The 17,678-nt window shown below is 29.9% G+C and overlaps 2 protein-coding genes across 2 annotated transcripts; both read right to left on the bottom strand.

Moving 5' to 3' along the window:
- Positions 1-117: 117 nt before the first annotated feature.
- LOC110871550 lies at positions 118-864 on the bottom strand. The gene is made up of 3 exons (XM_022120231.2): positions 785-864; positions 600-671; positions 118-513 (listed from the first exon to the last, which is right to left on the bottom strand). Exons 1-3 carry the CDS (start codon positions 812-814, stop codon positions 274-276), a joined length of 342 nt encoding a protein of 113 aa, XP_021975923.1. The 5' UTR covers positions 815-864; the 3' UTR covers positions 118-273.
- Positions 865-1,919: 1,055 nt separating this feature from the next.
- Positions 1,920-4,243, bottom strand: LOC110870696 (replication protein A 70 kDa DNA-binding subunit A-like). Its single transcript, XM_022119873.2, has 6 exons — positions 4,188-4,243; positions 3,963-4,104; positions 3,498-3,567; positions 2,425-2,622; positions 2,239-2,338; positions 1,920-2,136 (listed from the first exon to the last, which is right to left on the bottom strand). The coding sequence occupies exons 1-6, from the start codon at positions 4,196-4,198 to the stop codon at positions 1,920-1,922; spliced, it is 738 nt and encodes a 245-aa protein (XP_021975565.2). The 5' UTR covers positions 4,199-4,243.
- Between the last annotated feature and the right edge of the window lie 13,435 nt (positions 4,244-17,678).

Genomic DNA, 17,678 nt, shown 5'->3' with positions numbered 1-17,678 from the left:
GTATATTTACATTACAACCACATCAAATATAACAGTGTCAAAAATAAAATGAAAAATGTAACAAAACATTAATACATTAAAAACCAAACATAATACTTGCTTTTAAATATTGTCTAGAAGCATTCAGTACAACAAAACGATATTAAACTTCTTAAACATAAAAGCTTGAATGATCCAAAGCTTTTGAAGTAGTTCTTAAACGATAAACATAACTTAAAACACATTAAAATAACATAGGAAACCAACACTTAGAACATAAAGACTGTAAAGCCTTCATTTTTCAATTTTTGGAATTAGGAGAGTTGGTTTTCCAGGTTTAACTGGTTTGGTGGTTGACATTTCTCCATTTTCATCAACATCATAACTCTCAACCAAGTTTTTGTTGAAAGCAGGTTTTTTGGTTTTCCTCTTAAAAATCGCAGGCTCACCAATAGGCTTACTTGCCATGGCAGTGTCCTCCAAATTTTTGGTCAAAGGGGTGATGACATTATCATCCATGGACTCAGAAGGAACCTAAAAATGATAAACAAAATTGGTGTCAAAAATAAAATTTGAAGATTTAACTTAAGTTTATAAGTATTTAATATAACTTTACGTACCTTCGATTTGAAGCCTTCATTTGATTTGGTACCAACAGTGACTCCCATAATAACATCAGTGCAGTTATCATCCTGCATTTTTGGAATTGTTCAATTTTAATATCAAACAACTAAAATAATTCACAAACATATAATTGAATATAAAGTATAATAATGAGTAACTTTATAGAGTACACAATGCATACATTCAGGTTAACAGTATCTTCTGATTCCATATCAGTGAACCTGTTGTTCAAAGAAGCAGTAGTTTCCACCTACAATGTTCTCCAGAATTTGAGTATGTAAAATATGTTTATATACTAAATGAACCGGAAATTAAGTACTTAAACTTAATATTACCTCAATGTTATTTGCTTTCTTCTCAAGCTCAAATATGATATCCTCATCGTCAGTCAATTTAGAAACACCAAAAAACCAAAAGTTGTGTTCAATGTTGAACTCACTGATATCAATCTTGAATGCAAATTTTTTCCCTAAAAGAGCTTCAAACTCGTCAGGATACAGACCCTTATCACCACCCTGTAGTATATATACAAAAATATTATTGACATATTACCGGGGACAAAAATAAAAATTCGAAAATTTATTAAATGGAAACTTACAGCAACGTGTTTCTCAATTAAGTTAGCTGCAGTTGTATTTAGAATTCGGCAAGCATCTCTGTCAAACAATGTCAATGACACAGTTCCACTGGAATCTTGAACAGACAATGGAATTTTAAGCCTAAATCAAAAAGTGTCAAAATGTAAGCAATGAAATATACACACCTAAGAGAAAAAATAAATTTCAAACAATTTAAAAATATTTACACCTTTTAGTATATTGAATCACAGTGTCCTTGCAAGTTTTCGTTTTGCACTCATAAACCTCTTCTTCATCAACCAAGACACCAACCGTAGGTGTATCATTAGTAACTTTTGGGAAAACCTTCTTGTTACAAGTTTTACAAGCAAAGTAATACCAAGGCAAATCTTCGGATATCATTTGAGCAGTACCAACAACAACAACAGACTTGGCCTATAAAATATGTAGTTGAGTGATAATGACAGAAATAATGTTAATAAAAAAACATAGTCAATTGTAATACCTGATTGAGATTTACTTCAGCTATGTTGTTGAATTCAGATCTAACAACATACTCATCATACAAGGATAAAAAAATTCCAGAAAGCCGAGAAGATTGACTCGAACATGACGAAGCAGCAGAGCTTGCAATAAGACTGTTACAAATAATTATATTAGATTAATATTTATGTAAGTCTAATATATTAAGGAAATAATTTAATAAATTAATTCTCGGTTTGCATTCATTGAAAGGATTCACCTGTTACGAAAAGTAGTCATTTCATCAACATCAGAATTTATGAAAAGCTTGGAAACATTGAAACAGCTGTTAACATAACCAAAACGACCAAAGTACTTCAGTGTACCAAACTGCAGAATGACAACAATAACACCATGTTGTTCTCTGTTTTCCCATTGCTCTAAAATCCGATCAGCATAAGAATCCCACAAAGACAGGTATATTGATTCCATCCTTGACATAAAATATCCAAAAATCAGGCTTAAAGTAAATGGGTAAAAAAATATAAATTAGGAATTTATAATCAATAGATTGAATAAGAATTAAAACACATACTCTAGATCTTGAATGATGACATTGAGTTTCTTGGTGTCTTTACCCCTTGCTGTCTTAAACTTCTTAAGGTCTTTAACATCAGCAACAAAACCAATAACATCTAGAAAATGAAAGTCGGTTAAATGTGAAAACATTATACAGTATATAAAAAGATAACTAAAAAACATGTATGAGGTTTTTAGTCACCTATAGATTTGTTTTCTGGAACAGTTTTGTCAATGATATCCTTAAAGGATGTGAATGAGAACCCATACATGGGACCATTGAAATCCTTACATGGATACACATCGGTATCACAGTAGATTCCCAGCTTGTTTTTGTTGTCCACATACTTGTACTTGGACTCATTTAAACCAATAGTGGGTTTGACAATGAAATAGCAATCTGTTTGAAAATTTGAAAAATAAACATAAATGAATTAAATTAACTATAAAAAGTTAACATGTAACGTACTTGTAAAAAAGTTGGTATGTAAAACATAAATCTTAAAAAAAAATCAAAAACTTAATATACTAAATTTACAATTGAAGGTTGTAATATTAAATTAAAAATATAAAATACAAACAATGTACAAATATATTAAGCATTTGCAAATTTATACATGTTATAACTGATTGCATATAACTAAGTTATAGGTACCTTTTACTTCTACAATATGTGGATGTCACCAAATTATTTTTAAAAAATTTAAGGATAAGGTAAATGTAACTATACAAATATTATAGGAGGTTTATAATATAAGCATATAAGGTACTTCAATGACAATGTGGTCAAAACTTGTGGTTGTTCCATTACAAACTACTCAAAACTTATTAGGGATAATATGATAATACAATTGATAATACGTTTTTTAATATACATTAACTTATAACTACCATTTAGTTCTACACTATGTGGATGTAAATAACTTCTTTTAAATAAATTTATGGATACGGAATTTGGAAGTATACAAATAATTTATAATGTATAAAATTGAAACATGTGAGGGACTTAAAGGAGAATATGTTGAAAACTTGACAATTCAAAATCTGAAACTAATCATAAATATCTAGGGGTAACATGATATTATAACTACTAAATTAATGACAAGTGACTAAAAATAATTTAAAACAAAACACATAAACAACCAACGCAGCTGTAAAAATTAACATTTTACTGTAAATAAGGGAGTTGTAAATAAGTTAATATGAAACACTTAAACAGGCAACTTGTTACATTAAATATTAATTAAACTACTTTAAAAGGTTATAAGAATATACCTGATTCATTGAAAACTTGTTCAAATCTCGGAAACCATCTTCGGAGAACATTGCCTTGCATTGTGGTTCCCTGTCAAATAAAAAATGAAAAGTAAAAATAATAAGGAAAATATTCACGAATAATATAATTACTTTTAGGAGATGACATAGAACAGAAACATGAAACTACATTTTTACATGTTAAAGTGAGATGTTCATAAGCAGAAGGATAACACTTTAAATTAAAGGGATAAGTAATTACATAACATAAATTTTAACAAACTGACTGTCTAACTGCATGAAAACGTTATAGGTTAGTTTTTTTTAATTTTTTCACTTAATTTCAATAACCCCTTCTTGATAGCACTTTAACAAACTAACTGAAAAAATAAATCACTGGATAAAAGTTTAACTTAAACGGATAAGTTAAAGTTTGAAATTTGTTCGTTATTTATAAAAAATCTACTTCATATGAGAAATATATACCTCTTCATCAACAACGATCATTTCGATTGAGTAAAACTGCTCTGGATTGTTATACATCGGTTGCTTCCATAAACGGAGTACACGAACCTTCACAGTGTAATCACGGCGAGCCAAATCCAAATCCTTCAAATAAGTGATGTTACTATATCAAAGAAATATGCGTTAATATTACTATGTATAAAATAAAATTTGAAACAGAATATGTATAAAAATTGAATTCCGTACCCGAGCTCCATTACTTCAGTAAGTTGCTTCAAGATGAAAGGGAAGAAGGAGAATTGAAGTTGGTGAAAAAGGAGGAAGGGGTAGTGGATATAAATAGTGAGGGTTGGAAGAAAAAAACAAAACTATATAAGGTATATGAAACTAATCAGAATTAGTCAACTTTCTTGGATAGGTAGTAGATTAACTAAAAGGTGAAAAACTTTGAAATTGTGTATTTGTCCTTATAGTTGACCGACAAAAAGGCTTAAGCTTACAAAACCTCCAAATAGGATACAATGAACCGTTGAAAGTGACATTTTTAAACAAACAAAAAGTTCAGAACCATTTTAGGCTTTCAGTTTTGTTTTTATTATTCTGTTTTTAAAAGTATGGTCTGTTAACGGCCTTAAGAGGCTGTATAAATATCAGTGGTGTATGTTGAGTTTTTTATGTTAATGAACCCTTGAAAGTCAAAATTTTAAAGGAACAAATAATTCAGACCCATTTTAGGCTTTCAGTTTTGTTTGTATTACTCTGTTTATATAACTAACGTCTGTTATGGACCGTAATAGGCAGTATGAATATGAATTGGGTATGTACAGTTTTTAAAGTTAATACTTATTATTAAAACTTTTTAAATACATATGTATATAAAATATCTTTTACTATTCTTAAGGACTACTGTTGTATAGGTTTATATTAATTATCTTTGTAAAAATAAAACAGGTTTATGGTCTTTAAAGTGATTACAAAACTATGGTTATGAGTATAAAACAAAGTGTCTTCAAATGAATTTCATATTTGTAAACCATTATGTTACGATTCTGTATTTTAAAACAAAATATTCAAAACACCTTTATGAAACATCATTGAAATTTTTTATTTACTTTAAAAAAAAAAATGTAAGTATATATTTAAACAAAAAAACTTGACCGTTAATAAACTGACTTTGTGATGAATTTGTGAGTACATATACAACGATAACAGAAAATGAGACTTATAAAATTATATAACTTTGTAAAAAATATACATATTTCCGCTATTTAAAAGGTTTACAAAAATATGGTGGTGAGTAGAAATCAAATTGAATTGACCTAAGGTCCTTGAACATTTTTATTTACTTTAAAAAAAGGAATTAAAAGAAAAAGGTATTTCTGAAAGTCAAAATTATAAGGAAAAGGTTTCTTTGAATGGTGATAAGTGGAACAAAGATGGGTAAGGTCAACTAAAACTCAAGGTATTTCTGAAAGTCAAAGTTAAAGGTTTAAAAAAAGAGGAAAAGTATGTCTTTGTATTCTTTTGCTTACCCTGTTTTTTAAAATTTAGTAATCTGAAAAGTAAAGGAGGTGAACAGTGTTTTTATGGAAGAATTACATTACCTTGATGATACAAAGACAAACTTGTATACTATAAGAATTCTTAGAAGTTTAAAATGTAAAAAGTTGTAAAATTAGTTAAAAGAAATACCATTTTGTTAATTCAAAGGTGTTTGGAATATTTTGTTTTAAAATACAGAATCGTAACATAATGGTTTACAAATATGAAATTCATTTGAAAACAAATTTACTTTATATTTTAGGGTTCGTTCATCCTAAACATGTTACTAATCAATTTGGGAGTACATTGACAACAATAACATAAATTGAGACTTAAAATATTATATACCTTTGGACCATTCAAACTCACCTAACTGAGATCTTGGATTCAGGTATGCATCCTTTCAATGCTAAAAAATGATGATTCCATAGAAACTTATTTGTATCACCTACAAGAAATAAACTCTATTATGAAACTGATATGAACTGAAATAAAAACGGATATAAACTGTATAACTAATATCATGGTATTGAACAGAGGGGAGATTATTTCTTGCAAACATCCAGAACACAAATTGGACAGTTAGGGGGGTGTTTAATGGAATCACAACTAATAGATAAGGATTAAACATTATGAAACTGATATGAACTGAAATAAAAACATGTTATCCATTTTTAAATACTATAACTAATATAAAGGTATTGAACAGAGGGGACATTATTTCTTGCAAACAACAAAAACACAAATTGGACAGTTAGGGGTGTTTGGCCTACCTTTTTTAACAAAAATTATAGCTTTATTAACCTTTTTTTACATCATCATAACAGAACATAAAGTAAAAGGCACTTTAGGGTTAAAGTGTATTTAAAACATCATCATTATGAAATTAAACATTTCAATACACGCGATAAATAAAAAACAGGATCAAAAACATAACCTTTTAATAACGACTTTAAGAACCGGAAGCATGCCGTAGTGATGGAGAAGAAGAATGGTTGAGCGAGTGGAGAGGAAAGATAACAACAACAAACGCCTACAATCAATAACAATAAACTGATAAAAGATAACAACAATGAACAAAAAAAATAAAGTTATTAAAATTTAACTTTACATTATACATTTTCACGTAACAAAAACCAATCCTCTGTTGAAGAAGCAACCAGTGACAGATTTTTGATGGAATTATTATGACGGGTCGGTGACATTGTCAAGGAGAATAAGAAAATGCTATCACTAAGCATCTAATGACACTCCTTGACAACATCACCGACACATCGATCTTTCCAGCAGAGGTCTGTCAGTGGTTGTTCTTCAACAGAGGGTTAATTCTTATTAACTTTTAAGGCGTATCATCTAAACGGTAAAAAAGGTGAACTTATGGATTTATTTTAAACCGCAATTATACCATCTGCAAAAATAAAAATAAAATAGGGGATTAGAATTTAAAAATGACAAATAAATATGAATACAGAAATATGATAATTGATGGATACATGTACAAGTATTTACCTTAAGTGGATCTGTTGATGATAAGCAACAACCAAAATTTGTTTACAAAATAAAACAACATCTTTCTTTATGTGTATTTCTTAACAAAAGTGTTAGACTACACTAATGGATAAGTCAAAAGTAAAAACAGCGGAGTCACAAAAGTAAAAACAGCGGATTCATATAATCATCATCAACATAATCAAAATAAAAACAGAAAAACGTTTAGGGTTAAAGTGTATTTAAAACATCATCATCATTAAATTATACATTGAAATACACGCGATAAATCATAAACAGGATTAGAGTAACAAAATGCAATCACAAATCATAGATACGGATAAAACATTTTGTTGGTCATAAAATACACATAGCAACATAATTTATGTGGCATACAATGGAAAGGCGGTTTTAAACAATATTTCAAATAAAATACGTGTGTCACACGGGATATAGGCTAGTATTTCAAATAAAATCAAACAAACACGAAATCATATCATCATCAACATCATCATCATAACAGAACATAAACTAAATAAGCTGTAGGGCTAAAATGTATTTAAAACATCATCATCATGAAATTAAACATTTCAATACACGCGATAATTAAAAAACAGGATCAAAAACATAACAAAACAAAATCAAATAAACAAACACTAAAATTATAAGATGAAAAAACCCTAACTTGTAAAACACGTGGTTCAGATCTACAATAATCACTAACAAAATCAAATCAACAAACGGCTAGAATCAAGAACAGTGATCAAAAACATAAGGAAAACATAACCTATTAAACGCGTTGTTTTAATCTTCAACAAAGTTTAAAAAAAACATAATAATTTTGAGGGATAATCAAACCTGAGTCAGAAAAGGTTGCAAATACCTCGAAGAAACACTAATATGATGAACGGATGGTTCAGATCTACAATAGTAGATCTACAATCGAAAGGGGGTTCAGATCTACAATCGAAAGGAAACAAAATCAAAGCCATAACCTGCTAAAAGAAAAAACCCTAATATCAAATACAAGGGGAACAGATCTAGTACCATCAGTAACAAAATCAACTCAAGAAACTGAAAAAAATGAGTAACAATTAACAAAAAATGAATAAAACCATACCTGTTAATAAAATCGTTAAGATCCGGAATCATAACGGAGTGATGGAGAAGAAGAATAGTTGAGCGAGTGGAGAGGAAAGAACAACGAAGGGTAGCGGCGGGGGGAAACTTTTAGGGTTTCTTCAAAAGGGGGTTCAGATCTACAATCGAAAGGAAACAAAATCATAGACATAAACTGCTAAAAGATAACAACAATGAACAATAATTTCCATACCTGCTAATAGCGTGGTTTAGAACAGCAAACATGTATGACTGATTGAGAAGAAGAAGGGTTGAGCGACGGAAGAAGGAGAGAAGAAAGAAGAAACAATGGTAGCGGCGATGAATAAAGTTTTAGGGTTTGTTCTAAAGTTTACCCCAAAACCGGGTTCTCAATTAGTTGTATACGTGGAGCATTGTAGGGTGAACACGTAAGTATAGTAAAGGATGTTTTGACAAGTGTCTTGGTGGAGTGAGGTGATGCCAAGTGGCAAAACCTTGTTGTTTTATTAGGTATAGAGATAGATACTTAGTAACATTTATCAATTGTTTCTTAAATTATAAAATATTTTCTTACTTTAAATTAACTAATAATACATAAATCATTTCTATAATAACCATACCACCATTATTTATAATTAGTATTCATTCACCATACCATCATCTTGCCACCTATTCCTAAGTCTATATTCAATTGCATTTTAAAGAGATCATAGATATGTTATTTTTTTTTGCAGAAGTATTATAACTTATATTCATAATACACCTTCACATTTTGTGAAATTTGATTCGTAAGTATTGTTTATTGATATTTTTTTTTCTGAACCCGGGTAACACATGGGGTGAATTACCTATTATAATAATAAAGATACATGTTTTAGATTATTTTTTTGATTAGGTTTAAATACATAGTTTCCTAAAAATAAGAAGTTGTAGGAAGGATATTAAACGGACTCCCGATTAAACTAATTCTAGCGCCATTAAAATCATCTAATCAAACTTTAAAATCTCATATCTTAGGTTTTCACTTTTGCATTTTAAGCTTGCAAATTTTAGAATTTTTGTTTAGATCATTGTGTTTTTTATTTAGCATTATATTTTTCGTAATTTTTGAAATTGTGTCTTTTTTTTTTCCTCCGCATTGTGTTATATTTTGTGATCAATTGTGTTATATTTTACGATCAATTGTGTCTTTGTACTCTTCCTATATTTAAGAGGATTTATAAAATAACTTTATCCCTATTCTATTTATATAATTTTTTTTCTTTTGTCACTTTTTTCATAATTTGGGTGGGTTCAAATCAACCCGATTCCAATTCGGTTTTAAACCTTCTGAATTCGAATTTAGTTTAAAAAATGGCCAGCCTAATTCAAATAACCCAGATAAAACTCATGGTCCGGTACGAGAGGTACACAAGAAAACCCGTACCCGGAACTGGACCCAAGAAAAAAAAACCCGAAACCTGTTATTTTTGTACTTGGCTATTCTATACCCGTAACCGAGCCCTACGCCCCTACCCTACCCATAGGGTATACATTCATGTACCCAATTTGTACCCGAAAATACCCGGAACTAGTTATACCCTATACCTAAACCCGGTTATTCCCTATACCCGATTCCGTTTTTTAATACCCGATAAAATACCTGAATTTTAAAGTATATTTTTATATTTATTTTACAACTTTTATATTTAAATTTTTTTAAATGCATATTATAAAGCAAATAATTTATACTTGGGTGAATTTACATTATTGGATTTTATTTTAATTATTTTTACAAATTATAAACCAAATTTATTTTTTAAACAAAAGTTATTTTTGTGTAAAATAATTAGAAAAACTTATTCTTTAAAACCGGGTATTAATACCTAGACTCATACCCTGTTATACTCGAACCTATGATTTTTTCCCTCAATACCCGTATCTAAACCCTACCAGGTTTCCCTCAATACTTGGTTTCCAATACCAGATCATACCCGGAATCGGTTCCATACCCAAAAACAGATATTAACAAAAACCAGATTTGTGCACTTCAATCCGGTACCATTAGTAGTATTGGTTTTAACTACATTTTTCAACCGAAAATTCGGAAATAACATCACTACGTTAAAGTTAACCTACTTTAAAAAGGGGACAATAAAATATTAAAAAAATATATGCTGGTATTTCAAAATGATGCATATTATCATGTTGGAAAGTTTAGCATATCTTTTAGCACGTTTCTTCAATTTAATTGATGGTTGTGGTTGTTGAACACCCAACTAACAACCTAAACGAGATAGCTTATTTAAACAACTTTTTATTGATTGACTCTTCATAATAAGATAAGTTTATAGAATCAATCACTTACTGAGAAATGCTTATTAGCTTATTTATGAGGAGAAATGATGGCAACTCGTTGTGTCATAACCGACGGTTTGTTGGGTTTGTGAAGGAAGAGAACGGAGAGTTATTGTTAAACTAAGCGAGAATGGTTATTATAACCTTGGTCTTTTTATTACCGATAAAAACGTGAATGGTTTTAGAAATGTTAAGTTGTAAACAAGCTAGTTTTTAAAAATTAAATAGACAATTAGGGACCCGATGATAAAGACAATAAGTTATAGTAAATAAATCAATAATTCATATGGTTTGTGATAATAATTGTATTGGGTGATAAATTAGGTGTTCATACAATAAATTATGTCTTTTTCTTAGGATGTGTGGTTTAACTGAAATACATTGTAGATTAGTATAATTCGGAGACAAAAAAGAAACATTATATCAAACGTATGGTGATAAAAGTATCATATTTTTATAAATAAAAAAACAACAAAAGAAGAAGCAAAATTATAGGGTTGATGGAAGACGGCCAACACATCCAAGGAGATGCCTCTTCAAGGATGTATCAAGAGAAATGAAGGATGGTCCTAAAATATATATATATATATATATATATATATATATATATATATATATATATATAGGGTAAGGATAGTGTAAAAAGGGCCTAAAGTGTGAGAAGTGTAAGAAGTGTATTATAACACTATATATAATAGTATATAACACCATATAAACACCGTATAACAATATGTAACACCATATAATACCATATAACAAGTTGTAACACTATATATCATTATATAACAAATATAACACTATAGGTTGTCTGATAGCATGTCTATGATAGATGTATAGTGTTATATTTGTTATATAATGATATATAGTGTAACATAGTGTTATATGCTATTATATGTTGTTACATATTGTTATACGGTGTTTATATGGTGTTATATAGTATTATATATAGTGTTATAATACACTTCTTACACTTCTCACACTTTGAGCACTTTTTACAGGATCCTCTACCTATATATATATATATATATATATATATATATATATGTGTGTGTGTGTGTGTGTGTGTTGTATGTATATTTGTGTGTGAGAAGGAGGCCCGACACAAATGTCCTCCCCAAGCCGCTGATGACGACGATGGACCATTGGAAATGGTGTTGAGGGGCGTCGCCGGTCCAGGACGGGCTTGGACGACCCCCACGCCGAGTGGCCTAAGCACAAAACTCTTAAGTGAAATATCCTTTTCGTATTTAAGTAAAACTTGATGATTAAAGGCACGTGTAATTTAGTGTTATCATTGTATTAAAAGCGTGTACACAATGATATTTCTTTTTAATTGGTTGAAGGTTGTAATTCATGATAGATAAGTGCTTACGTCTATCAGTAAGATTAGGCCATTCGTTATGGTATAACTAAAAAGGTGAAAAATGTCTTATCACATAAGCAGAAGTGGTTTTACATGGAATGTACATGGGCTGTTCTTGACCCAAAACTATAACCATAACTATAACTGATTGGTTATGACGGCTTCGGTTATTCAGTTTTAATGGTTATAGCGGGTCGGTTATCGTGGGTTAACTGTGAATTTAGGCCTAGCAAAAAATAACTCAAAACAATATAACTACGCATTATTTGTATCTAAAATTTTGGGCTTGAAATTTGTGACCATGGAATATATTGTTATTAAACGATTCTATATAGTATATAGCGTAAAATACGACATGAATTGGCAAGCTGAGCCCCTAACTTTTTTTCAATACCATGTGAATCCCTGACCTCAGACATCGTTTATTGACAGGGGTATATTCTTCTTTTTTTAACTCGATTACTAAGTGCATTTGTGTCATTATGCTTCCTTCTGCACCCAATTTCATTACCATTCCTTTCCATAAACCGTTAAAATGTCTTCTTCCAAATTACACCCAAATTCATCCACTTGCAAGTTCACCATTTTTTGCATAGCTTGTATTTGATCTTCTTTTTCCTCATCTATATGACCTTTCCGCATAAATTGTGCTTCATCTTCTTGCACATTAGTGTCTTCCTCTTGCACAACTTCACTTTCATCATGCTACACAAGTTCATCATGTTGCACCGATGGATGGTTGTTTGTTGAGGTTTTTTTTTATTATCCATTTGTATTAAGAATATGATAGGATGACAAATTGAACATCTGTTCAATCAACTTTATAACACAACCAAAAAGTTGTCGTTAGAAACTAAGGGACTTGGACAAATTTTGTTCACATACTTCAAATTACCTCCAACAACCAAATCAGATTTCCATTAAAGTCATCAGATTACATTAATGGCAAATTAAATAAACTTCAAACACAAACCAACTAACTACTAAAAAAACTTCAATCTTCTGACTTCCAACCTTCTATCCGTCGCCAACTCCTCTTTTTTGTTAATCGACCTTGACAAACCAGAAACGAGTCTTTCACACTTGGGACATGTCGAACCTTCGACCTACTTAACCAACCATAATTTGCCTTCTGATGATGAACCATTTGAAAACTTCTACAACAAAGAGAGCAACAAAGAAACCGTCGACCTGGGTTTATATGAGCACCAGAAGAGAATACTTCATTTGATTTGTTATACAATTTTGACGACTTGGAAGAAGGTGATGAAGCTTGAGACATGTTAACTAATCTGATTTAGAAATGATCGATTTGGGGAAAGTATGATATGGATGCAGAGATATAAGGAAGAATAAGATTCGAATTTACACATTTTGTCCCCGAGGGCATTTTAGACATTTTAGCAGTTTTGTAATGGGGCACAAATGACTTCTGTTAATAGGGACTCAGATGGAAAGAAATTAGAACTACGAGGACACAAATGGTATGAAAAAATTAGGGCTCAATGTGCCATTTTATGTCAACTACAGGAACACAAATTGTACTTTACTCTTCTATATATTATAGCATACAAAATACATACAAACTATCATGTTGATACCGATTATTATCGAATATTAAAACACAACGATATGATATAATTCATAAATTCAAACAAACGCTCAACAAAAACAATATGATACAACCCATAAAATTAAACATATGTTCAACCAAAAACATCAAATATTGAAAAAATGATGAAAAGTCCCTATCAGGTAGATATTTTACTATATGTCAGTTCGGTTTGGTTAAGGCGGGTACGAAAACATTGATAGCCATAACCGGCCCACTAATTTCGGTTTTTAGAAAAAAAAACAATTAACCCACCCACCGGTTTTTTATTTGGTTCAGTGTTATCGGTTAATTTGGTTATGAGTTGGTTAATAGGTTTTTTTGCACACCCCTAGTTTCACTAACCACATTAACTAAAATGTTGAGAGTAGAAATAGTGTGACTTGTTAAATTGGAATAGCTTTCTAACCGTTGGCCAACAAATACTTCATCTCCTTCTCTCGAGTTCACTAACCCGCTCAAACTATTCACAGTCAGCGGCAGAACTAGCCCAAAAATTTAGGGGTATCCCAATTTTTTTTAGACCAGGGGTGTCCTTTGTATAACGGAGACGAAGTTGAGGGGTATTTTTACACTACGGAAACGGAGTTAAAGGGTATTTTTACACTACGGAGACGGAGTTGAGGGGTGGCCCGTGCTAACCCTACTAACATTCTAAGTCCGCCTCTGCTCACGGTCACAACCCAGGTAGATAGCAGCGGTGTACCCACCCTACTCGGGAACTCGCAACAACTTGCAGGGGTGACGTGTTTAGCGTTAGACATTAGCTTTTTATAAAAGGATGTTTACTGTTAAAAAAAAGTAAAATAGCTAAATTTAATACTTTCATAGAGAACTTCTTTCTATACTAATAAACAAAAATCTTTTTTGGACACGTGTCATTCTCTGGTAATTTCTCACATTATACAAATGGGTCCTGTGGTTTATACATAATTTCGCCTTTGGGTACTAACTTCTTTTTTTAACAGGTTTAGGTTCCATGGTTTCAATTTTGTAACACCTTTGGGTACTAACACCAAAATTAGTTAATTAATGACTAAAATACCCTTGCATTTTTTAAGTTTATCAATGTAACACATTTGGGTAGTAACACCTAATTTTATTTAAGTTTAAATCAATTTTACAAAATCTATTTATTTTTTTATTTTCATTATTTTATTATATCTCTTAATTAACATAAACTCTATTTATTTTTTTATTTTCATATTTTTATTAAATTTCTTATTTAACATAAAATCTACTTGTTACACCAGTATTTTTTTAAATAGATTTTTTAAGTAAAATCTACTAGCTATATAGTTTTATGTAAATTAAATTTTCGTTTTCAATTTTGGATTGAAATGATTGATAATAATAAATATCTTTCATGTAAAAAAATTTAAGCCTTTTTTAACTCGTTTTTTGTTTATTTACATTTTACTATTTTAGAAAGATATTTAATTTACATAAAACTATATAGCTAGGTATTTTAGATAAAACTAAAAAAATTTAAGCCTTTTTTTAACTCGTTTTTTTTTTGTAAAATAGATATTTAATTTACATAAAACTATATAGCTAGTAGATTTTACTGGTGCAACTAGTAGATTTTATGTAAATTAAATATCTTTCTAAAATAGAAAATGTAAATGAACAAAAAACGAGTTAAAAATGGCTTAATTTTTTTTACATGAAAGATATTTATTAATATTAACTAGAATTAAGCACCCCTGCGTTGCGGCGGGGGCGCAAAAGTATGTCAAATAGCATCAATGTCACATCATCGCTAGCGACCACCAACATTGAAATTGCGGCGTGTTAATGCGAAGAAATAAGACCGAAACATATAACATACAAAAAATAACTACGTCAATCTAGGACCTGCGCGTTGCGACGAACCTGCCAAATGGGAAAAAATAGACGTAAAAACCTTAAACCACACACGAACATTGCGTCGTGTTAACTTGCAAAATTTTGAACGAAACGTAAAAATGTTGAACCACACATGCATGTTGCGTCGTGTTAACTCACATAATTTAGTACGAAACGTAAAACGAAAATTTGCGAAAGATCAAAAGTGTAGGGGAACAAAGTTGAAAGTAAAAGTTATGATGTTAAATTATAAAAAATGAAAAGTTTTTAGTTATAAGTAAAAAATATCAATTTTATGAGGTTGAAATTGCAAGAAATAGAAAGTTTGAACTAAAAATAGAAATGTAACATTTTTTTTTGAAAACTACCCAATGCATGTGGTATAACACACTATGCACACAAAAGTTACTAATTAATGATATATAAATATTATTATTATTATTATTATTATTATCTATAATATATATCCAAAATTCAAAACGAGTAAGGTTTACATTATTTAAAACTAGTAAGAAATTTAATTTACATAAAACTATATAGCTAGTAGATTTTATTTAAAAAATCTATTTAAAAGAAAATACCGGTGTAACAAGTAGATTTTATGTTAAATAAGAAATTTAATAAAAATATGAAAATAAAAAATAAATATACTTTATGTTAATTAAGAGATATAATAAAAAGATGAAAATAAAAAAATAAACAGGATTTGTAAAATTGATTTAAACTTAAATAAAATTAGGTGTTAATACCCAAATGTGTTACATTGATAAACTTAAAAAAAATGCAAGGGTATTTTAGTCATTAATTAAGTAATTTTGGTGTTAGTACCCAAAGGTGTTACAAAATTGAAACCATAAAACCTAAACCTGTTAAAAAAGAAGTTAGTACCCAAAGGCAAAATTATGTATATAAACCACAGGACCCATTTGTGTAATTAACTCTATTTTTTATTTATCTCTTTTATTAAATAATAATAATAATAATAATAATAATAATAATAATAATAATAATAATAAACATCAATTTAACTAAATCTATTTATCTCTTTTGTTTTCATAATCTGAAATTGATTTCTTTTTTAACCCTAAAGTTTCAATCTTTGGTATTTTAACCCCATTGATTAATTTGATTTTTCACTTTTAATTCAAAAGTTTTCATTTTTTGCAATTTAACCCCTTTAATTTTTTTTACTTCCAACCCAAATCTTTTCATCTTTCAAAATTTAATCTCAACACTTTTTTTACTTTCAACTTTAGTCTCTTATATATTTTTCATCTTTCATAAGTTCTCTGTTTAACGTGTCGTTCTAAATTTCCGAGTTAACACGCCGCAACGTGCGTGTGGGATTCAACATTTTTTCATCTATTTTTTTTCTGTTTGACATGTCCGTCACAGCCCGTCTATTTTTTCCGTTTGATAGGTCTGTCGTAACGTGCGAGTCAGAGATCGACTTAGTTATTTTTTCTCAGTTTTACACATAGACTCGTGGTCATGTGAGAAACATTTGTCTTTCATCTAACATGAGCTGCCGTATTGCGACGGGTGATAATTCTAGTTAATCAATCATGGGAAAACTAAATTAAGTTCTTTTAATAGTTTTCCTATTTTCATAGTTACGTACATATAATAGATTCTTAATAATAACGATATCTTCAATTCTCGACCCTTATTCACGTGGTCGTACAAAGAAACCGTGGCCCATTACATATCACTAGGTTTGTGATTTATTTCAAGAATGAAAAAAGGTTCATTTACGTTTCAAATATATATAAACAAGACTTAATTACAAAAATAATTATTTTAAGGGTATTATAAAAAAACAAATCATTCATTTCGTCACGAGATCTCCAACTAGTATATATGCATCTACTTTTACTTATGTTATAATTTGATATATGCTAATTACGCCACACCGAGATTCACACATATAACATATGATAGTTTTTGCAGATTAATCGAGTAAAAATACATACCAACCAAGCTCCATATTTTTTTAACGGCTAGCAAATCTTTTAAATGAGCTATTCGCAAAATTCATCACATCGGGATACACTCGTCTTTGAACCGGAGAAAACGGCCCTAGGACCGAATCCCATGAACACTTGCCAAGAGACATGACAATGCGGTGAGGTAAAACCCACTCAGTTCAATGATTAAACTAGCAATCTCCGCCTAGTCTCCCATCATATCATGTGCCGCAGAAACTAATGTGGAAGACATAAATCAAACCAAAGTCACTCAAAACACTAGATCTCTACTTACCACTCCAACACCAGCTCCTTTGACACCAAGCTCCATAACTGCACAAAATTATTCTCATATTGAAGTAAGGGCATGTTTGGCTAAGCTTATTATAGTTAAAAAGGATTTTTGGAAAAGGACTTTTGGGAAAAGGTCTTTTTGAAAATGAGTTTTTAAAAAAAAGTGTTTGGATTAGCTTATTGAT

This window comes from Helianthus annuus, chromosome 8 (genome assembly GCF_002127325.2).
Source record: "Helianthus annuus cultivar XRQ/B chromosome 8, HanXRQr2.0-SUNRISE, whole genome shotgun sequence".
NCBI lineage: Eukaryota > Viridiplantae > Streptophyta > Magnoliopsida > Asterales > Asteraceae > Helianthus > Helianthus annuus.
The sequence above is the reverse complement of the archived record's forward strand: the minus strand, read 5'-3'. Positions and strand labels throughout refer to the sequence as shown.